Source organism: Neovison vison, chromosome 6, assembly GCF_020171115.1.
Source record: "Neovison vison isolate M4711 chromosome 6, ASM_NN_V1, whole genome shotgun sequence".
NCBI lineage: Eukaryota > Metazoa > Chordata > Mammalia > Carnivora > Mustelidae > Neogale > Neogale vison.
Genome location: NC_058096.1, coordinates 180862948 through 180889419, shown reverse-complemented (window position 1 = coordinate 180889419; position 26472 = coordinate 180862948). Strand labels below are relative to the sequence as shown.

General features: G+C 35.3%; 1 protein-coding gene across 1 annotated transcript in view; it reads left to right on the top strand.

The window, feature by feature from the left end:
• Positions 1-26472, top strand: part of LOC122909261 (contactin-6) — a 296144-nt gene that overhangs the window by 203106 nt on the left and 66566 nt on the right. The window contains exons 8-11 of the mRNA XM_044253137.1: positions 15435-15619; positions 19301-19437; positions 21176-21305; positions 23506-23656. Coding sequence (XP_044109072.1) covers positions 15435-15619; positions 19301-19437; positions 21176-21305; positions 23506-23656 — 603 coding nt within the window. The remainder of the gene's footprint in view (positions 1-15434; positions 15620-19300; positions 19438-21175; positions 21306-23505; positions 23657-26472) is intronic.

The following is a 26472-nucleotide window of genomic DNA, read 5'->3' as shown; positions in this document are numbered from 1 at the left end:
CTTTCTTCCCGTGGCTTGGGATTCACTTCTCTGCACATCCTGCCTTCCAGAAAGTGGTCGATTTTCTGTTCCTAGAGTTGCTCCTTTTCTCTTATATCTCCTGTTGAGTTTGTAGGTGTTCAGAATGGTTTGATAACTCTTTGCTCTGGTAGAATTGCTTCTAGAATTCTTCCTAGAATTGCTCTTCTTCTCTTCTATCTTCTTCTCTTCTACCTCCTGTTGATTTTGTAGGTGTTCAGAATGGTTTGATAACTATCTAGCTGAACTCCTGGCGCCTAATGATATTTCTATTCTGCTACTCCTCTGCCATCTTACTCCTGACTGGTTTTCATTAGATGTTTGTGGAATGCAGCACATACATACTTTCATAATTGGGCAATATCTCCCTTATTCCTGTGGAGTACACTTCTCTTGAATGTGTAGCTTTTTTTGGCACTTGTATCATGCTTGGTGTTCTCTGAGCTTCTGGACTCTATGATGTAGTAGCTGTCATTAATTTTGGAAACTTCCCAACCATCATCACTTCCACTATTTCTTCTATTTATTTTTTTTCTTTGTTCTTTTTCTGGTATTTCTAACAAACGTCTGATGCACCATTTACAGTTTCCTACAGTTCTCAGACATTCTGGGTTTGTGGTTTTGTTTGTTTATTTGTTTGTTACTCATTTTTTTTTTTCTCTTTGCATGTTGGTTGGGAAGTGTCTACTGATGTTTCTTCTAGTTCACTTATTCTTTCTTCAGTCATGTTCATTCCACTGATAAGTCTATCAAGGAATTCTCGTTTGTACAATGGTGTTTAAATTTAGTATTTCCTTTTGGTCATTTCTTACAATTTCTTATCTCGGCTTACATTAATCATGTGTCTTTGTATGTTCTGGTTGTTTTGTTTTGTTTTTTTCCATTAGAGCCCTTAGAAGATTAATCATAGTAATTTCAAATTTCTAGTCTGGTAATCCCAGAATATTTGCCATATTTGAGTGTGGTCCTAATGCTTGTTTTGTCTCTGCATACTGCTTATTAACATGCTTTCTATTATTGTGGTGGTGAATCCAGAGATGAGGTTTATCAGTTAAAAGGAATTGAGGTTACTAGATTTATGTGTGAGGTTTATGTTTATCTAGCAAGGAGTTAATGTGTGTTTACTGTTTTCCACTTTTGTTTGCTACAGCTGTGGTGTCTGAGGCTAACATTTTCTCTATTGTTTTTGTTTGTGTCTCGCTTGTTTTCTTTGGGTTTCCCTAGAGATTCTTTTCTTGTGTAGAGTCTGAGGTCTGTGGTTCTCTCAGCTGTAATCCCCTGCTATTATGCAGGATCCCTATTGATGATATGAAAGCCCTTGCTTGCTAATTCTATCATCTTTATAATTGTGAATTTGTGAATCTGTTTCTGTTGACTTCTTTTTTTCCTAGTCATGATTCTCATTTTTATGCTTTTTAGGTTATCTGGTAATTTTAGATTGAATTATAAACAGAATGGATGTTATATTGCTATGTGCTGGGTTGTGGTTTATTTATTTAAAGTATTATATTTTATTAACAGGAGTTACGTTACTGTAAGTCTGCTTGATCTTTCTATGTCTTATTATTAAGCTCCTGTAGACTAGCTATAGAGTAGATTTTAGTTGAAGTCTAGTTAACTAGTAATATGCATCCCCCTACTGAAGGGCCAAATGTTTACAAAATCTCTTTTCTGAAAGCTCAAAGGAACTCAACTGTCTTGTAACCCTGTTTGAGCTCTGAAAATTGTTCTATGTCCAGTCTCATGTGACACAATTATGTACTTTCTTTTCATAATCCCATCCTCTCCAATACTCTGCAATCCTAGTCCCTCAGTCTTGTATGTCTCCTCAGCTCAGTGAAACATTAATGTCCTTTTTAGATTCCCTTTCCTTATTCTTTCCTCTTGAAAGTGCCCACCTGTATATAGAAAGCCAGGATACCAAGGTCTTGCTTCATGTCTTTCCTTTCCTTCAGGGATCACAGTTTTATACCATTCATTGTTATATTTCAGAAATCAGGTTTATTTCCTGTGTAATTGTCCTGTTTTTTCATTTGTTTCCAGCAGGAGGGTAGGTGTAGTCCCTGTGACTTGAACATAGTTAGAAGCCAGGTATTATTAATTCTAATTGTGAAGGTGAATGCAGTGAAGTTTAGAGAAATTAAATGACTAGATCAACATAAATTTTAGATCTGGAATTCAAATCTAAATCTCACTGATTCTGACTTCAGAACTCATACTCATAGCCATTTGATATTTATATCAAACTATCTTTTAATGTATGAATTCATTCCCTGTGTGTAGAGGCAGTTAACCCCAATGCTATAAATGTTTTCCTAACAAAAGGCTTGAAAATTTCAGTAAAATGTTTAAAAGATTTTACCTGGGGAATGGAATTATAAACCTATTTCCCATTTAGAGTCTCTGTAATTACTAACATTTCAGCAACAAGTGAGTTTTATCTTTACATATTCAAAAAATTTCAAAAGTTAACCTTTTTAAAATCCAGGCAGTTTTTTTAATGAGAAGCAGTATTTCCAAAAAAATCAATCAGGGCCACTGAGGAACATACCTCTACTGGTCTGTATGAGATGAGGGCAATATCTACCATTTATAAAAATCTGAGATAGATGATTAGAGACAAAACAGAAAGCATAGTTTCAGTCACAGCAGTTCATGTGGGAGGCTGCTACAGTAGGCAGGCAGGGACACTAGAGAGTGAGGAATAGGGACAGCTGACTAGAGTATTTACTCATAGAACCTAACCATCTTAAACCACCATAGACTAGCGTGAGTAAAGAATAATTAAAACAAAACTTCAGATAGCTGCTTGAACTTTAATTGCCATGACTTTGGGAATATGTAACTCACTTTCTATGTTGGGGTTTCAGAGCTGACATGATCACAGCTTTCAACTCTCAGCTTTGTCTCATTTGTTTAACATGGCAGACTCTTAATTATCTAAGCTGTAAATTAACTGTATTGTAAAACACCCTGAGAAACTCTGTGTATAGGTGCTATGCAAATGTAGTATGATTGACTGATAGATTTCAGTGTCTCCTGTTAGGAAAATATAGGCCTTTGCTCTTAGTGAAGAAATTAAACTGATATCCCTCATAACACTTCTCCTGCTCTTATAAACAATCAAATATATTTTCCTTCTTTTTTTTTTAACCTTAATTTAGTAACTTTGCTGTTAGTGCTCAGAAATATGAATAAAATTAGTAGCAGCCCTGAATGTTCTATGTGTCCAGGAGTCTTCACACAGGACTATATTTATGTAAACATGTATATCTTATTTCTTTTTTCTAATTTATGAAGGAAAAGATACCCAGCTTGACTATTAATTTCAAGCAATAAATGTGAAGTTTCACCAAGATGTTTATAGGTAATCCAGAACTCTCAGATGAAGAGATTCTAATACCCACTTTTTTCCTTACATGTATGGACATCACTGCAGATCATTCCCCAAAATGTCACTGTGGTATCGCAGGATGACAATAGTATTTTCAAATCAAACTAGATATGTTCAAATCTTCTAGGCTTTTAACAGTTAGCTTTAAATGAAATCACAGGGGTATCTTAAACCTTTCCTATTTGGATGTCTTGTAAGTAATTTGGCTTTTTTTTTTTTTTTTCCTCCTCATTGAATTGAGTATCTGGAGAGCAGAATATTTTGTGTATATCTGTGTATATTTTTTCTGTATATTTCTATGTATAGGTTTGTTTTTTGTTTTTTTGTTTTGTTTTGTTTTGTTTGTTCCATTTGCCCCACACTGAAATGCAATCTCCAGGTACTTGCTAAATGTTTTGCATATTATCAGAATACTAGGTTGCTTGGCATAAACCAGTAAACTCTGGCAAATTCCAAGGTAAACTCCACAGAATACGCCCCTCTGTTGACTGTGCATGCAAATCTGGGAACTGACAAATATTCAAGCCAATCATTAAGAAACTGAAAAACATTAATCTTCAACAAACACATTCATATGTACTCACCCAAGGACTGAATGACTTATTAGTGGATTCACTAACATTTCAAGGCAACATTGTGTTCTGGAAAGAGTGTAGACTTTGAATTCAAAAAGTTCAGTATTTAAATCCTAAATTTTTCTGCCCATAGCTGAGCTGCTATGATCAGTTTGCTTATCTGTAAAACAAAGGCAAAATTAGCTAGCTAGATACATATATACATGGATATGTAGATACATAGATACATAGAGTAGAATTGTTTTAAGGACTGGAAATACTATTAAACTTACCTACTTACCTACCAAAGTATCTGGCCCCCAAAAGGCCACCAGTAAATAGTAACAGTTTTATTTATTACAGACATTGTCAGTGCTACTTTATCTGAGGAGGTAAAAAGGAACACATAGGAAGGAAACAAGGGATCCCTGCATTATATTTTTGTGCTAACACAATTCTCAAGGACTTGCTCAGAATAATGGATTTACCATTTCAAAATTCTGTGGTTAATAATGTGTATAAGGATTACTGTTATCCCTTCAATCACTCATTTGGCAAGTCAAACATAACTATATATTAACTCGGGAAATATGCTTAGGATACCTCATTCAATCATTAATTCCTTTATTCCTTCATTTATTTAGTCAGCCAGTCAGAAGGAATTCTCCAAGCAGCAGACAAACTATGTGCTGGGGAGATAAAGATTATGTATAGGCCGTGGGGAGTTTGCAGGCTACTGAAAATAGGATGGATGAAACAACACATGATAACACATTTTTCTTGGGATCTGCTCTTTCCTTACAAACTTTAAGTGAAGGAAGATCCGGGATACTCATATTAAGCTATTATTTAAGGGGTCCTTTGTATCTCTGAGAAATAGGAGATTCTTGCTTCTTTTTTTCCTCCTTTCACCAATACTTTCTTTTAATTAATAGACATTTTAATAACAGTTTTAGAACAACAAAAAAAAAGCAGATAGAACCACGAAATCCCATATAACCCCACACATTTTCCCCCATTACTAACATTTTACATTAAGATGGTACATTTGTTTCAGTTAATGAACCAATGTTTTTACTAGAGTCCTTATGTCAAATTTCCTTGGTTTTTGTCTAACATCCTCACTTTATTTTATTTACTTCTTTTTTATTTTTTTAATTTCAGGGTCCCATCTAGGCTACCATGTTACATTGAGGTTTTCTTGTTTGTTTTTTTGTTTGTCTCCCTAGGCTCTTCTTGGCTATAACGGTGTTTCAGACTTTCCTTGTTTTCAGTGACCTTGACAGTTTTGAGGAGTGATTGCAGGATCACCCTCTGTTTAAATTTGTCTAATATTTTCCTCATATTTAGATTGAGGTTATGGGTTTGGGGGGAAGAAGAACACAAAGGCAAAGTGCCATTTCACCACATTATATCAAGGTTACTACTCTATCAAAGAGATTTATGACTGCCGATGTTGGCCTTTATCACTCTGCCGAAGTAGTTTTTGTCAAGATGCTCCTGTGTAAAATTACTGATTTTTCTCTTTCCATGTTGACTCTCTGGAAGGAGGTTAGTATATACCATCCTCACTTAATGAATAGGGAGTCATGCTTCACCTCCTGTAAGGTGCTGAATCCTTACAATTTATTTGGCATTCCTCTGCATGGGAGATTTGTCACGTTCCGCTCCCCATTTGCTCATTTATTTATATCAGTACTGATTAGTGGATATTTATTTTATACTTTGGGTTATAATCCAGAACTACTTTATTTGTTGTGCTGTTCATATTGTTTCTATAAATTATTTTGTAAAATGTTTTTTTTTTAAATCTTAAAACCATAAACTGTGAATGTATCTGCAGGTCCTTAAACTGTTGTCTTTACCCTCGTTTGTGACAATGGGGACATGTGAATGTGTGTTTTCAGCCAGCCTCCTACTGGTGGGCACTTATTTTCCTTTTATTTTGTTTCCATTTTTTGTTGCCATGAATAATGATGTAATGAATACTCTTGTGGCTGATTTTACCCATGCCCATAAGAACTTCCTTGGTATATTTTTAGAAAGTTAGAATTATTGGGTTAGAGGAATCTAAAAAGCTAAGTATTCTGAAATGTGTTGCCAAATTCTCCTAAGAATGCTTGTAAAGGGGCCACTTTCACAGATCAGGGACCCAGCCTGTAAGTTGGGCCTCTTTTGATTTTACAGGCTTACTTTGAATCCAGTGTCAAGCCTTCCTTTCTTTTTTTTTTTTTTCCCCCCATAGCCATAAATTGGAGTTGACAGTGCTGTTTCTAAAATTAAACTAATTTAAAGGCTCTAAAACTCATCCAAGAAGAATATATATGCTTCTGGAAGGAACTTATCATCCTTCCCATCCCAGTCTATCACCACCTTTCTCAGGAGACCTACGTTTCTTACTTCTTAAATAATTGGCAACTGCATGATATTTCAGGTCCAAAATGGTACTGAGCCAAAGGAAAAGAAGTAACTTGCTTCCTTTTTTCCAGCTGACCTGGAAAACAATAATTTGGTTATGGTGTGTGAGGTTCTGGAGGCCTGTGCCCCATGAAATTTCTAGGTCTTGACTTTAGCTCCTTTATTGGAATCTGGAGGCATCTCAGTAGGTCAAAAAACAAAACAAAGCAACTCTATCCTTTTGTCTTCTGAACCTTGAACAAAAAGAACTCTATCCACTAGTTGTGAAACAAATTAGTTCATTAGATGAAGATTGTATTTCTGAGCATATCCTAATACATCCTAGTAAGGTAACTCGTTTTATATCTGATTAGTTCATGTAGAAGCAGCAAAGCGTGATGGTTAAAGCTCAATCTCTATGAAAAGACAGACTGTGGTTCAAATACTTTTTTAAGCTCACAGTGTGATATTGGGCATGTTGCCCAGCCTTTCCTAGACCCTGTCTCCTTATCTACAAAATACCAGTAACAGTAGTCCTGTGTCTCCTAGTATTGTTACATGGTTTCACTGAGGCACTTAATACAGTGCCTCAATACATATTAGATATATTAATGGTAGATATATTAATGGTAGAATGATTAAATGTTAGCACACCATATGTAATGTTTCCTTTACTTCTTTATCTGAAAGCATATGGTTATAAGCAGAGCTAAAGTAAAAACCTAGAAATTTGATGGAACACAGGCCTCCAGAACCTCATGTACCATAACCAAATTAACTTTTTTTTTTACTTTAGAGCAGCATAATGTTCATATGATCCAGAGGTATTTATTTAGGGTTAATATTATGTATTGATAAAACGCTATGGACAAGCTGTTAATTAGCTGCTAAATGCAGTGTCATTTTCACCTTGGAATAACAGTCTCTAGTTTATCTTTCATGTGCAAATTAGTGCTTATTTTACCTTAGTTAAAAGGTTTAGAAAATGGCAATAACATTCTTAGGGAATCTTTAGATAACAGGGCCCTCTTGTCCCTATGTGATAATAATGTGGTAACAAACATGGTAATAAGGAAATTTAGCAAACCTTATCTTTGGTTCAAACTTTCTATTTCACCATGAATTCTCACTCATATTTTCTTATTTGATCCTCTCAAGAAGCCTTTTATGTACCCATTGTATCTTTAGTTACAATGAAAAAGCCGAGGCTCAGAAAAATGGGGCAATTTGCATTCAGTCATACAAAAACATGCCTGTGTCCTTTTACCCTATTTGCAAGCATCATTCTGCTATGGTCGCAAATATCACCAAACCATTTGTTGCTTCTCAATTGGCTCCAACAACTGTAGTGTCAAATATACCAGACTAATACATGCGCACCATAAGATTTTTCCCTGAGAGAAACCTGGTGTAGACACTGACCAATACAAAAGGATCGTGACTGCATTTAGATCGCTCAGAAAAAAATGTTTTCCTTTTTTCCATAACAGTGAGATTGCTCTTCTGCAGAACTCATGAATGTATCCACATTGTATCCCCCTAGGACAGTCTCACATTCCAAGCTCTTTGTATGAATATTTCAACTTGGGGAAATGAAAGCAGCTAGTGGAACAGTCTGAAAATTTAACAAAGGCACTCTTTGCTGGTTTTGTTATTCTGCTTCACTGTCTTCGATTAAAATTGGCCACTGACGGGATTTTCTGAAATGAGGTTCAAGTTAAGAATAATCCCATATATGAGCATTTTAGGAAACTGGTTCTCTGTACCAGTTTCTAGTTAAAAACTTAGTATGGCCTGGATTTAAACTGTAGATAATGAGGTTTAAGAAATCCAGGGGAGAAATATAAGCTTTCTCAAAAAGCACTAGTAATGAAAATTCTCTTTATGGGCTAATAGTATAGAACTGAAGCACAGTTTCTGCTAGTGTGTGAAGAGCTTTAATTTAACTTCCAATTCAGGTTGGAACTAGGCCAGATAGCTAACAAATATATACTCTGTCTCCAGATAAAATTAATAGGATGCTCACTCCGTAAAAGCATAATGACGAGAGAAAATGGAGTAAAAGTCCTTATTTATGGCAATGCTTATTTAAGAAGCACGAAACCAAGGGGGTGGAGGGTCAAAGAAAGAGATAGAAAACTTTGCTGTTATTATGTGGTATTTCACAACTGTGAGGACCCACATTCCAGGCAAACTCGATTTAACAAATAGTAACAAAATCAGAAAAGGTTTTTGCAAAGCTTCTTTTGAAATACAACGCTCATGAGTGCATCTCCTATGGTCTGAGGAAGCTTTGAGTAAGTGACTTGCTTTGGATTAGTTTTCTTTATTGAGATTTATATCCAAGCTCTATTTCCACATCATATTTCGGAAGACTTAAAAAAGGAGAGGGTAGGAAGGAATTAGAGCTAAAAGCGAAATGTTGTCAGAAATGGCTGATATTTGCAGTTAGCACCATTTATTTTGATGATAGCACCATTTATTTTGACTTCCTTCTGTAATAGCACAGTTTCAAGAGATTTAACAATAATCTCCATTCTGAAGACCCCTCGAAGATCTGCCTCGCTCCATGACATTCTTCATGTGTTAATATTTAACTGTGCATTTTCAGTAGACCGTTTACTTTAGACTAGACTGAATAGCCAGCTAATATTGCATCATTTACATCATCAACATGGCCAAACTAGGTAGATCCTGAAAAGAATGCTTCAGCCCCAGTAGAAGAAGTAGTCTACTAGTGTTTATAATAGAATGGGAGGTAACTCAAAGAATTGGAAGGTGAATCACAATAAATTAGCCTGTACTGAAGCTCTAAGTGGAAAAGAATTGGCAGGCAATAACTTAGCAGAAATTACCTGTCTAAACGTGAATACCATTCCAAGAAGGCAATTAGAATTGTTAATAGCTGCCAGCTGAGTATTTAACTCAGATGACATGTGGAAGCCATCTGTCACAATGCCTGGTACATAGTAAGCACTCAATTAATGATATTAATATTCATATGATTTATTATTTTTTATTTTTCATTATTATTTGATTTATTTGTTTATTATTTTTTGTTACTTTGGTTTATTTATTATTTATTATTATATAAATTATTATTAATATTCATGCTCAGGTGTGTGTCACACAGCATTCTATTTTTCTCTTTGTAGAATTCTGTATACAAATTCCTTTCCTCCCCACTGACATGGTCCCAGGTGATTAACCAGGTTGAAAAACAAAGATACCTCACAGCAAATCATGTAGTGTCTTTCCTGAGAGAGCTCTGCTGTCATGATGAGGAAAGGAACATGAGCACTATGACCAGGGGTAATAGCATCTTAACAGTTGATATATAAAGCAGGGAAAAGTAAGAAATTTACTTTGAAAGACATATGGGGATGTTTGTGTACCTATTTCATTCACAGTGTGGAGATCTAATTTTAATTGACAAATGATTCATAAATCAGTTTATGTTGAATGCATAGTCATATGGAGTCCTTAACAGAGAACAGAAAACAAATAAATATCAGCTAGGGTTTTTGATTTTGAAATAATAACAATAACATAATAATGATTTTAAATTATTTTATTGATTTATCATTAACAGTCCAATGTAGTGTTAGGGTGCTAGACAGCATACTGTACATGTGACGTGGATTGTATCATTTAATCCTCACAACAGTTTTGTGACTTAGGTACTATTATTATTCCCCATTCTATAAATGAGGAAATTCATATTTAGTGGAACAAAATATAGCTGATAAGAGCTATGTTCTGCTCTGTACTACGTAAATAGCATTCTATTATGATGGTTTTATAATTATAATTATTATTTACAAAGAATAACATGCCTTAGAAAAATGAACTTTCATTTAAAAACTAAAGCCGATTGGGACACCTGGGTGGATCAGTCGGTTGACTCTTGGTTTTGGCTCAGGTCATGATCTCATGGGTCATGAGATGGAGCCCCATATCAGGCTCTACCCTCAGTGGGGGGGTCTTCTTGAAGATTTTCTCCCTCTACCCCTCCCCCCACTCATGTACTTGCTCTCTCTCTCTCAAATAAATAAATAAAAATCTTTAAAAACTATGCTCATTACTAAAATAATTTCATCTTTTGTTATGATTCCATTTCTTCCCACCCACTGTCCATTTGGGATGCCTTCAGAAAAGACAGAGGGTGTGAAATCTAAAGCAGTTCATTTAGTATCTTCATAAGAAGTTTCAGGACAAAATGGGAAGTTTTCATTAAAATGCATATACATTTTTATGTAATCTGTATTTTGCATTTATTCTGTCTGTATATATCACATTATCAGTAATAATCAGGAGGATCATGGCATTCATGTTTAGCAGTGACATAATAAATCTGAAAAAACTCAGCATTTAATTATTAACTGTGTAATCTTATAAAACTGCTTGATTTGTCTATTAGTAATTTTAACATAAAATGAAGTTATAAAATACATTTGATATGACTTTTGTTTTTTAAAACTTTTTCAAAATGTTTGAGTAATTTTTTTGATAGCTTAGTTGCCCTGAGAATTCTGATATATGGAGTGTAAAATGTAATATCCAGAGGGAATCCTCCATATTGTATAATTCAATCACATAGGTAGCATTTAGACCCAGGCATTCAGAACTATTTGCTGAGTCTTTTTTTTTTTTTTTTTTGGTAGGAGGATTGGTTTGAAAGCAGCAGGAAAATAACTCAAACAAGCCCAAGTCAGGGCGGGGGTGTCATGGGGAAAGGGAGGGAAAAATGAAACAAGATGAGACCAGGGAGGGAGACAAATCATAAGAGACTCTTAATCTCAGGAAACAAACTGAGGGTTGCTGAGGGGAGGGGGTTGGGAGGGAGAGGGTAGCTGAGTTTTGGACACTGGGGAGGGTATGTGCTATGGTGAGTGCTGTGAGTTCTGTTAAGACTGATGATTCACAGACCTGTACCCCTGAAACAAATAATACAGTATATGTTAATTTTTTTAAAAAGAAGGGGAAAAAATGTATTGACTTACAGAATTGTTCAAGAGAGATTTGGGGAATGATGGACATCCATCTAGTCATAGTCGTGATCTAGTCATGTAAAGAACTCCAAGTTTCTTTCCTTTGTGGTAACTTTGGCTTTTAAAGATTCTCCATTTTGTGGGAAATTGCTGCCCAAAAGTTCTAAGAGTCTATTATACTGTCTGAGCATACCACAGTGAAGAAAGATTCTCCCTTCAACAGTTCTTCCAAAAGCAGTACCAGAATTGAGTGTGGTTGTCTCTGATAGGTGGCCTTGGTTCCCACACTTAACAAATCACAGTGACTGTGGTGTACCTGCTTCTAATGGCAAGACCTGAATCTTGTGTTCTTTCCTGAAGCCAGAGGAGTAGTCTTCCCATTTCAAATCATATGAAGATAGGAAGCATTGTTGTTGTTGTTGTTGTTTTTAAGGACAATTAAAATACAAACCAAAAACAAACAAAAAAACATGGGCCCACTGCAGATTGAGAATTCAGTACCCTTCTTCAGAATTGAAAGTTGTTATCTTAGAAGCCAATACACTGAATCTTATAACCTTCTCCATAATTAAATGGTTTAGGGAAGAACACTTATCACTCCAACTTCAAATGAGATAAGGAAAAAAAAAAATCTAGAGTGTCTTCTTTTTTAAGTGAGAAACTTATCTATCTCTGTTCAGCCTTGTGTATTTTCTACATTTCTTGCCTTTTGCTGTTATGCTGGTATAATTTAGACCTTGTATGTTCCACAGTCGTGGCTTTCCACAAGGATTCTACTGCTCAGTTTTGGTCTCGTAGTCCATTAATGTTTAATACCACAGAATACCATTTCTATGTCTGTCTAATGGCTCCATGGACATACCATACTGAGAATTATTTAAGGGTTCCTTACAGCTGATACCATAATTAAAGTATAAAAAGGGTCAGAGCATATTGGGAATTCTAATAAATGGGTTTTCCAAGAAGCAGACCATGAAAGGATAATCTTTTTGCAAGTGATTTGATAGAAGAGTTATTAGAAAGAACTCATAAGAGAATGGAGAAGTGGGACAGGGATGGGAGAGTAGCCAAGCCGAGTATGGTATCATGCAAAATTCAAAAGAAGTTAAATTTGCCTCAGTCCTGTAGGGGAGCTCTGGAGAGGGTGCAGGTCATACCCTAGAGATTTCCAGCCATTAGAGGCAAGAAGTTGGACTATTTGTACCACAGCACCCCATCAGTTGTTGATTAAGAGCTGCGCTTAGGGTTGTGCTGCTCTTAGGGTTCTAGCTGCCTACACCTCTTTCTTTGTGAAGGGAAAATTAGCTACAGCATCTTGAGTGTAGTTGTCAACAAAGAGATACAGATACTAACTGTTGAAGGTAATAACACGTCATGATCTGGGGTGGCTAAGGGATCAGAAGGCACACAGGTAGACTACTGATATTTTCTGCTGCATTCTTTCTATTGGAAAGGTATATCTCTATACCTCTGTATCTTTATAGAATATAGTGTCTCATCCATTTAGGAAAATAAGCTTATCCAGAGAGACTTCGGTGTTATCATTGGGTTCTTTTGGGGGAAACTAGGAATAGCTGGGATGGGTCAGACTTGTTCTTTTTGCTCCCACTTAATTTGGACATTTAAAATGGACATCTACTCTTGTAAAACCACAAATACTAAAGCTATCAGAAGAGGATCTTATAATAGCTGTGGATCTTTATGCCTTATGAGTAAGTACATAGCTTTTGAGGCAAAGAAACTTGAAAACAGATCCTAGCTCTGCCACCTTTGGTTGTAGGAAAAGCAAATGAAATTATCTGTGCATGTTGCACACATATATAATAAGGAGCACATAGTTTGTGGTTAATAAGCAGTTAATAAGCTATTTTTAAGATATTATTATAATTACTATTATTATTATTAAGTGTCAAACTGACTCAGAGATTTAGATATTTAGTTATGTTAAAAATTGACTTCCGTCTTCATAATCAAAATAAAGAACTATGCTATAACTATGGGAAATACATTCAGTCTTTACTGATTTTATTTTTTCTCTGAATGCCTTAGGTTAAAAACTTTCTTTAGGTTACTCTGCATATATTTGTCATAAACCTCAGAGATACATTGTCATAAAAATAATAAAGGATCATAAATTTAGACAGGTGTCAGAGCCTCTGTTTTTCTCTTTGTGAATAAATTTTCTTAGAAATTTTTATTACAGAGGTAATGTATACTTTTATAGGAAAATAATGGAAAATAGAGATAAGCAGAAAGAAAAAATTAAAGGCATTAATATTCTTACTACTCACAGATATTAACTCTTACTATCTTCACATATGCACTACATATATATTTTTTAAAAATTTGGATGCTAGGGCATATACTATAAAATTCACCCGAATTGGCAAAGATCTTTCTATGTGAATAAATTTTCTTCTAAAACTTCTTTTTTATTTGTAGTTTTGTATTCCATAATATGAATTAATAAGAAAACCAGTTATCTGAGGGTAATTGTTGGCAGGAATATGCCATTCTACTGAAATGTCAACCTAAATTTGTGGTAAGTGGCACAGTTTTTTAAGAGGACAAAAACTACAGTTTATCATAATAATTATTTTATTTCGTGTTTAATAAAATATAGGTTACTAAGCCTGAGAAAAATAGACAAATCACACAGTGATTGGGGGATATGTTTTCTGACAAATATATGTGAGCACAGGTATGACTTTCTATATTGTATATACCTTTGATTTGCACAGAAGGATCATCGTTTGCCAATAACTCCAATAACTTGGAGTTCATCAGTTCATCAGTTTTGCTTTATTTGAAGTCTCTACTGAGTCACCATCACCAACATTCTGCAGTTTACTGCTCAAACGCCACAGATTTTTGTCAGCAATTTTGCATTTGACGGGATAGTTCCTGCATTATTTTTGTTGACTTGAAGAAATCCTGTAACTTTGACAAAGTTTACAGTGTGGCTTTGCAAAATGATTTACTTTTATTATTATTATTAATTTAAAATATATTTAGAATAGAAATATTTAAATCATCCATAAATCTATAAGGAAATGCAGAATGACTTGACAGTAGGAAAGGAAAGATGTTAATGTAAATAGATTGAGGGTTGATACTACAAACGATTGGTTTGTTAAGAAATACTTTCCTGCTGTAACTTTACAGATAGCCTGCATTTCTTTATATTATATCTGTAGAAGCAAGGTCTTTCTCACTATGAATTTCTAAATTCATCCCTTATTGATAACACTTAGGTTCAGCTATTTTAAATATATTTTTGCTATTTTAAAAGACTCATATTAGACTAAAGGTATCAGATATAATATATTAAGGAACTCCACAAATTCTAACAGGAATAGGGTACAAAATAAAATTATCTTTTGTGGGGGTTTTTTTGCTGTTGTTATTTTTGCTTTAGATAAGGTAAAAATGAGTACATTCTTTTGAAAATCGTGAAACCTATGCTCCCAGTTTATATAGGTCTGTTCTGTAGTACTGGTTCTCCTTGATAATCTAGATCTCCCATCACATAGGTCTTCAGTTATCTGTTAAGTACTAATTTAACTCTAGAGGAATCTGTATTTTTGTCTATAAGTATCTATAAGTATAGAAAAAGCTGGTCTACTCTTAAATGTCACATGCTTATAAAGAATTTCCTGACCACCATATTTACACTGATATAATCTTGTTACTATTTCTGTTTCCTTTTCCTTTTAAAAGGACTGTTTCCTTTCTTTCATTTACTGCAATTTACAAATGTATTATTTTTTATTATTTATTTATTGTATGTTTCTCCACTGGTCTTTAAGCGACTCAAGGGCAAAAAATATGTTTATTTTATTCATTGATTTATTCCCTGATTATAACACCAAGACTTATACATGGCAGGCACTTAATAAAGCGTTATAAATTGCTGGATGAGTGAATGGTGAATGATTGCATGATCTGAAAACTAGTCACAATACAATAGATTGATTAAAAATTTTTCCTTAAGAATTTTTCTTAAGGACACTCTTATTTTATCCTGCTATCATATAAAGACTGAATCGTCTTCTATTCTAATGAGGTATAACTGTTTAGTCCAGTTCCTGATATTAGTTGGAGGAGGTTGGATGGAAACCCGTTGCCAGGGAAAATCAAGTACAGCAAATCCCAAGCTATTCTTGAAATCCCGAACTTTCAACAGGAAGATGAAGGCTTCTATGAGTGCATTGCAGGCAACCTTCGAGGAAGAAACCTTGCAAAGGGTCAGCTCATTTTCTATGGTAAGCTAATAGGATTTCAAAAAGTACATGAAATGTTTCGTAATATCCTTCATAGTAAGTAGTGAAAGTCATTAGCATGTTGTAGAAGTGTCATAGGAGAAATAAAGAAGACACACGGCTAGGTGAGGATGCTAATGGGTGGGAATGACCATTTTTAAAATATAGCTTTAATTCCATCATGGCCTTTGCATGCTATTGTTTATTATAATTGCCTTGAAAGTATCAGCAGTGTCACATTAAAGCTATAAAAGTTTATAACACAAAGTACCATAGAATCCAATATATTTCCCATAAAACATGCAGCAAAAGCCCATGACAATCTTAATTATAATTCTAAGTAGAATTCAAAAAAGAAGGAGAAAATGACAGGAGAAACATAATACTGAATGGTAGTTTTCAGTTTTTGTTTCTATTTTCCAGATTTTGTCTATTCATATGTAGATAATAGAAAAATAGTCATTACTTCACTTAAAATATATGTTCGTCTCAATTAGCAGAATCTCAGATGAAAGCATGTATTATATAAAAATTGTTTTCGTGTCTTCTTTTATCCAGGCCAAAATACATACTTGCATAAAATTTGCTTCTTTCTTTTACATCAAACAAACCATAAAATACACCCCAGAATTATCAAAATGTTTGGTACTTTTAAGATATTCTTAACTTCTTTGCTAAATTTAATTTATCTGTACTGGAGAACGTAAAGACTATTTATACGTGACCAAAAATACTTTCCTATGTAACATGCTTCTGCATGACATGTTTACAATCAATGATAAAGTAATTGAAGAAAATATTTTTTTTTATAACTGGAAAAGTCTGAGATATTGTAATTACCTCACAGGAATGGCGATTGGGTATCCTATGGGGAGAACATATTATGCCTTGGTTATATTATTTTCCATTTCCTTTAGAATTTCCAATTTTAACCTTGAATGAAAAGTACTATTTTATATATAGAATATGATATCCTGTTTATTATTTCTCTACAATTGTAGCTACACACACAGACACACATATGTACGAAATTTTAAGGAACAATCTTTCGAATCTAGCATCTGTTGTAAATAAAATATTAAGGATGTGACTGGAAGTAATTTAATGACCCCAAAGTATTACAGGCTTTGGCTAGTTTTTAATAGATACTTCATTTTTCTATTAAATAGTCAAAGATATATCTAAGTGGTTAAACAGAAAATGAGTGTATCTTTAAACCAGAAATTAATAATAAAGTGCTTCCTCCCACATCTCTACAAAAACTGTTAACTTACACAATAGATTTTACAAACATATATTCATATAATTTTTAACAATAGTAAGAGGTAGGAATACATGTCATTAGTCATTTAATGAGTCCAAATGGTCCTTGTGGAGTAATAATGAATAATTGGTCAATAAGACAAATATTATGTTTCTTGCTCACCTATTAATTTATTTGTCATTGTACTCCCAAAAGAGCAATTCAGTAATTGACTCAATTATTTTTGACTCAATTATTCTCAGGAATTGCATAAGACCTGAATTTTTTAAGGAAAGAATTGGTTTTATTATATTGCTGTGTTTAAGTTATAATTCAGAACCCTATCCCTCTATATTATGTCTTTGTAACTTCCAAAAGAAATCTTAAAGTATTAATATCATTATAGAAAATGAAACATATTCAGAGAAGTTAAATGATTTCCCATAAACCATTCAATAGGGAAAAAAAAATAAAATCTAAAATCCCATCCCATATGTTTGACCTGAAATCCAAAGTCCTTCCTTTCATGCATTTACTATGTAGTTGAAGATTTGGTCTTCAGAATCTGAAGCATCCAAAGGATTTACATATAAAATAAATAAATGTGTTTTAAAGTTATAATTACTGCACTAAACAATAATCCATATATATTTCATACTTTTATAAGCTCTATGAATTTTATGTGGTATGAATTTCTTCTCCCAGCCCACACATTATGTTAAAACAATTTCTAAATAATCATCTACAATTTATAAAATTTTGTTAATATTCAGGAGCATGATTCAATTTCATCCATCATCTACTTCTTCTAAGTCTTCCCTTGATTTGTCCCTTAAAACTGTGATGAACAATAATAAATTATAAAAAAAAAAAAAACTGTGATGAGCATGATCTGTAAACAGAAGTCACTCTTATTTCCACAGATGATAATCGCAGGCTTAAGTTTTTACTACAGTGAGACATCCTGATTCCTTCTTCTCAGTGACTAGCTCCCTAAAAGTCCTTTGGTCTTAATGGAACCAGATGTTGCAGTGGGAAAATCCAGGAAGTCGGACATACTTGTATAACATTTCAAAGACTCTCAGTCCTACTTCTTACTTCAGCCACCACTGCAGTGAGCAGCTCCATGTTTTGTAGGTGTAACCTGACAGGGTCTCATCTCAGGTGCCACACAAAGTCCATCTTGTTCTCCCCTTCAGCTTTCTTTGTTCTCAGGAGCCTGCTCAGCACTTAAGCATACGTAGCCTGGGTGTTCTAATACATGCTGTCTCTACCACTCTTGAATGACTATGGACAGGAGCCAGTGAACAAATTCTTCTTCTTCCTTTCCCCAGGTAGGCAGTTATAAAGACCCTTAGAACGTCACAGAATCTAGAGTAACAGTGGCCCATCTCGGTGGCCAACTCAGTAACTGACTCTTGCATTGCCTCCTTCCTTCCTTACTGACTCTTCCTTTTCCTGACCCCCCATCTTAGGGCTGACATTCCCAATCAGACAGCCTGACCACAACCCCTTGATTGAGGATGTGCTTTCAGGGTTCAAATTTTGGCTTCTGTACTTTTTTGACTATGTCTTCTTGAGAAGGTTCCCTAAAATCCCTGAAAAAATCCTATACCAATATTGGAGGGGGAATTACCTGCAATTAGATATATAAGACATCTAACTTGTAATAGCCTGCAGTTCCGAAGGATGTTTCATCTACTCTTACATATCTGAGGCCAGACCTAAATAAAAGAGAGGGATTAAATGACACAGCCAGGTAGCCCCATATTATATTTATGAAAGAAATGTTAATTTTAAAGCATTTAATCTGTACCCCACTTTTTGGTGTCAATGGTAGTAAGGATATTACCACTTTATCCATAAATGGCACTTTACTATAAATGCCTCAGTACTCATTGTCTATCAAAGGTTTTATCTAGGGTTAAAAAAAATTGGACTGTAATCCTACTAAAATGTAATGAGACTCATATTTGAATTGTGCTTCAAACTGAATTGTAATTATATCTGATATAGATATACTTATTTTTAGTTACAACATTTCAGACAAAATATAATCAAAGGCCTTTTGCCCACAGTGGGCTCAGAATTTGTATACATTTTCTAACTTGACCTATCCACTAATATTTGCCATGAAATTATTCTCTGGCCTTGTTCTGCATTTGAACTTTTCCCCACAACTCCCAAGTTGCTGTAAAGGTGCATCAAAATGACAAGTGGCAAATATTTATCTTACGCCAAAGGACCACTGATACTTATATCAAGACTTCCGTTACTCCACATTGAGGCTTCTGTATTTCCCTTCCATCAAATCATGTGTTTGCAGCACTTGTTGGGCCCAGGAGGCCTTGTCCTTCTGCTTTGTACAGACCTTGGAATGTTGCACAATATTTTGGATCATTGACTTACGAAGTAGTTGTTCTTGTCTATTTTTGAAACAGCCCCACCCGAATGGGAACAAAAAATCCAAAATACATACCTGTCTATCTATGACAACTTGTTTTGGGAATGCAAAGCTAGTGGAAAGCCAAATCCTTGGTACACCTGGTTAAAGAATGGTGAACGCCTCAATCCACAGGTAAGTGTCAATGCTAATATTAAAAATTCACCTATTCTCGGGACGCCTGGGTGGCTCAGTGGGTTAAGCTGCTGCCTTCGGCTTAGGTCATGATCCCAGGGTTCTGGGATCGAGTCCCACATCGGGCTCCTTGCTCGGCAGGGAGCCTGCTTCTCCCTCTGCCTCTGCCTGCCTCTCTGTCTGCCTGTGCTCACTCGCTCTCTCTCCCTCTGTCTCTGACAAATAAATAAATAAAATCTTTAAAAAAAAAATTTCACCTATTCTCCTAGGGAAATTTTGTTAATACCAGCAACAATTAATGTTTTCGGAATGCTTAGTCGGTGTTAGGAAATGTAATATACTCTTCATATATACTAATTTATATAATATTTAAATAAAAGTAGCTATTAATATTATCTCCATTGTTCACATGAGAAAAATTAAGGGTAGAGAAGACAAGCTTAAGGTTACACACTAGTCAGTGATAGATTCACATCCAGATATCACCATCATCATCATCAGGATCATTGTCATCATAATTAACATCCACCAAAGTCTTGTATGTTCCAGGTCCTGTGCACATATTTTTCCATGCATTATCTTATTGTATCCTCGTGACAATTTTGTAAGAGAGATGCTAGTATTATTTCTTCTATAGATGATGAAAATTGGTTTCAGAGAGGTTAAGTCACTTGCCCAAAGTCACACAGTAGCTAGTAATTGTTAGAATTTGTATTCTAAACGTAGTCTGATTCCAGGATCCAAGCCAAGATAATGGATACATTATCCAGTATCTTGCTTTTCTGAAAACTAATGACTCTAAACCCATAGGAAGTGGAGAACTGAGGCAGTTATCCACATTTTCAGCCTAAATTATACTTTTGTTCTACAGTATACTGAAAATGAAACAGACTTTTTTTCATCAAATTATCCAAATAATTGTGTTAATTCTCCCTTTTACTTTGTACTTGTAGGCACAGCTAGGGACACAAAGAACATCTGGTGTTTAGAAGCTGAATATAACGCTGTTCTTTGTTTTGGTTTTAGTGGGATTTTCTTCCTGAATACCTTTTGCATAGAGCCTTTTCTGTTTCCTCCAGCCTACTTTTATTATCTTTAAGGGATGGTAATAGGTATACTGAAATATTTTTTTAAATTATATTTTCTCTATTAAACTATTTCATTATGTGCACTCAAAATTGTATTTCTATCCTCCAAATGGGACTCTGTAACAGATTTTTGGCTGTTTAAGCATACTATGGCAGGCTGCAGAAAAGGAGAATTTAGCTTCTCCAACTTATGACTCAATTAGAACATTATCAAGTCATCACATTTCAAGTCTTTTGGAGATCTTCTGATGGAAAGCCAAGGGAATTTCTAACCATTATATTCTTGTCTAGCATTATTATTGACCATATTTTCTAGAATAATTGGAATGGTACAATCTTCCAAATTATTTTATATACCTCATAACAGAACGGTAACATATACTGTATGCAGACAATGCCAATTTTCAAAGAAATGAGATAACATAAAATATACTAACCATTAAAATTATATGAAGGATGTTTCTTTTTTTTAACTTCAAAAAGCTGCTGAGAATCTTACGGGATATTAAGTTTCATCTTCATAAACATCAGCTCTCATACACGAAAATATTCTATCTTGTAGATATGCACAAATGTTTAATAATGTATTCTGGTTAAGAGAATGCCTACATTAACATACTAGCATTTTTACATGACTTTTCTTTTATTAGGAAAGAATTCAAATAGAAAATGGGACACTTAACATAACTATGTTGAATGTGTCAGATTCGGGTGTCTACCAGTGTGCTGCAGAAAACAAATATCGGATAATTTATGCAAATGCAGAATTGAGAGTATTAGGTAAGTCATTCACTTATAACCAAAAAATTCAAAATGCCATTTTAGCAAGCTATGATTATACATAATATGAATCCAATTTTTCTGTAAATTAGAGATTGCTTTCCCTTGACATAATGGGAAATGTTTAAATTAACTTAAAAAAATGCAGGGTTATAATTATTATTCTACTTGAGCAATACATTAGGACTTCCAGAGAAGCCCACTTTGGGGTACATGCAAACCAGAAAAAGTCTCCTCCAAAGCTGATCCTAGTACATGATGTTTTGAGTACAGTTCAAAATTTTCCATTAGAAATGTTTTCACCTGGGGTGCCTGGATGGCTCAGCCTGTTAAGTGGCTGCCTTCGGCTCAGTTCCTGATCCCAGGGTCCTGGGATGCAACCCCACATTGGGCTCTCTGCTTTGTGGGGAGTCTCCTTCTCTCTTTCCTCCCTGCTCATGCTCCCTCTCACTTCACTATATCTCTGTCTCTCTTTCTCAAATTAAAAAAAAAAAAAAAAAAAAGTTTTCACCAGTCAATTAAAGAAAAGAAAGGAAAATCTCAATTTATAATGATTTAAGCAGGTATTTATTTTTTTCTCTTAACAAGAAGTTCAGGGGTGGTAGCTGAGCCATGTGACTGTGATTGATGATGTTCTTCTTTACACTTGTCCCTCATGCGTATAGCCTTGAGGGGATGACTGCTATTGCTACAGAAATAAAGTTCCTACTTAAAGGAGAAGGGGAAGGTAGGAACAAAAGTGACCAAATTTATACCTCTCATTAGAAAATGCAAAATTGTCTTCCATCCTTACAGTAAAATCCTTCTATGCCAGTGACTAGAACCCTGCCACTTGATCATCCAGACCTCAAAGAAAGCTGGGCAGATAAGTCCTGGTAGTGAAAAATTGGGGATAGAAGCCATTTGAGAATGATAATCTAAGTGGTATCTGTCACAATAAATAACCATTAGTGTCTTTAGTCACATATTTTTCTTCATGGTAGGAAAAAAGGAGAGGAACGAGAGAACAGATCAAGCAAAGAGGCAAGGTTTCAAGAGCTTTTGGACAATGGTCATTTATTTGTTTGTTTATTCTTTGAATCACTACTATTTATTGAACATTTATGTGTACTAAGCACTGAAAATATAATTCTCAATACTTAAGTGATCTTTTCATTTTCATAGAACCTATAGTTTCACTGAGAAAAGAAACCTAAAATTTAAAATATAATTATTACAGTCAGTAATTGAGTAGTTGTTGTCAGACTTCACGCAAGTTGAATATAACCCTAAATTGAGGACATTCTCTTTAAGCTGAGATCTGAAAAGAAAGCACACACAGGTCTGTGGAAGGGCAAAGAAACAATACTTGAAATGTCCAGAGACAAAAGAGTATGGCATATCTGAGAGAATTTCAGCTCAATTAGACTTTAGACTAGGGATGGGGATTAGACACCTGGGTTCCTCCATTTATGAAGCTGGAAAGACTCAGAGGCCAAGCAGTCTAATAATTTCTCACTCTCATGAAGTAGTATTTGTTCAACATTTCTCGAATGGGGACAAAGTTGAAACTGACAGATTTTTTTTTTTCTTAATTTCTGCTCAGCCTGCCTGCTTCTACAGAAGGCAGAGTATTTCCATTTTGCTGGTTAAAGGTTTGCCTGAAGAAATCTGACATAGTGATAGAGTATTCATGATCTAATTCATTGCTATTCTATATTTCATATTTAAGATCATTACTTTGACTGGAATAGATACGGTGATTTCCCTAATCAGGGTTCAGATCCCCCTTCTGGCTCTTCAGAACCGTCTCCACCCTCTTTACTATAAACTCTGTTAAGAATGTGACTCTTTGTAACTCGCTTCTTCCCTCAGTCCAACTGGCTTTTGTTAATGTCAATGACTTACACCAAAACAAAAACAGATTACATTTATTGAATACGTATTCTGTGCCAGGCAGTATGCTATGCTTCTTCACAGATATTATATCATTTAATCTCCACAGTGAATTTCTGAGGTGCTATCTGTTGTCATCTTCATTTTTCAAATGAAAAATAGAACTCCAAAATGCCAAGTTGGTAACTGGCCCTAGAACAGTGTGAGCAAAATAGCTTGAGAGTTCTGGGTACAAATATTAAATTTTGTCTCATATACCACATCACATTACCACATGTTAATTAAGGACGTAACTCAACAATTTTGTTTTTAATTTTGTTTTTAGCCTCAGCTCCTGATTTCTCTAAAAATCCCATTAAAAAAAATTCAGTTGTTCAAGTTGGTGGGGATATTACTATCGAATGCAAGCCAAATGCCTTTCCTAGGGCAACTCTCTCCTGGAAAAGAGGAATGGAGAACCTGAGACAAAGCAAAAGGTAAATAAAGCTCTTTTGTGTTCTATTTTGTACTATTTTGTGGTACAGTGTCTTCCAAATCTAAGTCTTCTAAAATTCTCTCCCTTATGATAAACCTAAAACTGGGTACTCACAGATACTAAACATTTCCACATGGTAGCAAAAACTAAAGAACCTTATAAACTTAAGGCCTATTTGTATAATTTTGTTGCAATATATTTAGTGCATGCACTTGTAATATATTTTTAAAAATCCTTTAAGACCTTTTTCTATATTCAGCTTGAAGATTTTTCCTGACCCAGCCTGCTGAGAAATCAGTGAGAAGAGCATTACACAAAAGAAAGAGACACTTATATTCACACACCTGGTGTTGTGGTTTTTAAATAGTTACACAGGTGCTCGCCCCATGACAAAATGAATTCACCACATGAAAAAAAATGTAGAGAGGTTCCTGTAGAGAAAGAAGAGAGGTTTCCATCTATTCTGGATGTGACTGAGAAATCCTGGATCAGCACTGGCATGTTTTCTAGGAGAGTTTAGATAGAGCAAAACAGGTGTTTTTCTCTACTTAGAATATATTTCATTGAGTTGTACTGGAGAACCTTGTACACCTAGAGATGACTAGTGGGTAGTTGAGCTCTATTGTAATGATCCACGTGCACTACTGTGTGATCAGATGCACAGTGAATGAGACATTGTGCTGAAGATGTGAAAACGTTTCACATGTGAGCTCTTCTTTTTTTTTTTTTAAGATTTTATTTATTTATTTGACAGAGAACACAAGTAGACAGAGGCAGGCAGATAGAGAGGAAGGGAAGCAGACCCCCTGCTGAGCAGAGAGCCCGATGTGGAACTCGATCCCAGAACCCTGAGATCATGACCTGAGCTGAAGGCAGTGGCTTAACCCACTGAGCCACCCAGGCACCCTCAGTGAGCTCTTTGCCGGCATTATATGTACCATTAACTCCCATGCATCCCTGACCAGGAAGGTAGCATCAACAAACAAGACAGGCCAGGTAAAAGAAGGGACAGCTGAAGCATGATGAGAAATGGCAGTCTGCCAATCTTACAAGACAAAGCTTTGCTGGCCAGGAGAGTGAGTTCTGCACCAAAACTACATAGTCACTCCAAATTCAGGCACATGTTGTTTTGTGGGAGGGTAGAACTTCAGACAGGGTTGTAGAACTTCAAACATTTCAAGAAAATCTAGAAACCGGGGTGTTGGCATTGAATTTTCTGAGCCAGTAAAAATGCCCAAAGGCTCAATGCAGGGACACCATCTTGTTATTTCTGACCTAGGACTGCTTTTATGGTTAAGGGGGAGAGAAAAGGAGGTTAAAACAAATGGTGCTGGTTGTATAGAGAGCTATCAGAGTTATATCTGGTGCCTTGGAGACCCTCTTCTGACATGACAAGATACACAAAAGAAAGACCTTTCTAGGGCACTCTCTTCCCTTATTGTCTTCTGTCTCCAGTGGTCTCTATAGCCTTACACTGAAGTTTTTCCCAGGACAGGGATTTTGTCAAATTTATCTGCACGTGCCGTATGCCTTTGGCATAGAACCCAAACTCAGAAATATCCGTGGAATGAATGAATGTGTCAAAAAAAAGTTTGAATATGTAAGGCGTCACCAGCTTTAGAGAAAAGCTCTTCTAGAGGAGACACCTTGAGACCGAAGAACAGAAGCTTCAGAGCTAAGGAGAAAGGACAGATGAAGGGAAATCTGTTGCCCTGGCCCTGACTGGACTTCTTCCGCGGTGCAGACAGGCCAGGAGATCATTGCAAGCATTCTCAGGAGCTTTGGATATGGATGTTTCCTCTTAGATGTTTCCTCTTTGATTGCTGAAATAGAATCGAGGCTTGAACACACTGCGGTAGAACTGGACAACCCAAGAGATAGCACAGTATCAAACAGCGGTCTGTACTGAGAGTTGAGATAAATTGATTACTTTGTTTCCTAAAGTGACTGAGGGTCCACGACTAAGCAGGAAAGACTGCTGTTTAATTTCTATAACCTTTAAAAACTCAAACACAGTATATGTGGGGAGGAGAAAGAGAGGGAAGAGGATTGGAATAAAATACGAAAAAGAGAGGAAAATAGTTTTGTAGAGTATGAGGAAAACTGCTTTTAAAATGGCTTTTCAGGTTTATGTTTTGCTTTGCCCCACATAGAATGAATTTGGGATCGATCTTCAGCATGTGAATAGTCACTCACAGCGTATCAGATTAAGTATTGTCTCACTATAATTAAAGGAGTGATCTGTGCGATTTCTATTCACAGATGCTTCTTGTAATTCTGTTCTCTCACTGCTATAGGACTTCGTTACAGGTCTCAACAAAAGAAAATAAACAAACAAACAAAATTATCTCCTGAACATGCATCTTAAAAAACTGGAAAAAAAATAAAGTTAAGCCCCAAAGTACATGGTAATTACAGACGTATATCTCTGCCAGTTATAGATTACCTTAAGCAGTAATTTGCAAAGGTCACACAGCCAGTTCGGTGAAACTTTGTGTCTCTGCATGATTTCTGTCCTGTCCCCTCTTCTATTGCCTTCTGACCTGATGGTTTCATTAAGTGCATGGTTTCATGCTGCTTACTGGGAAATGCAGCACCTGGGCTTCAGTTTGTGTTGACTTAATGGCTTTTTTGTTGTCTAATCGTAGCTATTTCCAAAGACATTGAAGGTAAAAATTAGAATTGTGATAAAAAGAAAAGAAGGAAAGAAAGGAGGGAGCTAGGAGAGGAAAGAAAGAAGGAATTTTATAGAACCAGGTCCTAAACTCAAAGACAGAACGTTGAGTCCCAATACACAGTTTTAAATGCCACACTGCT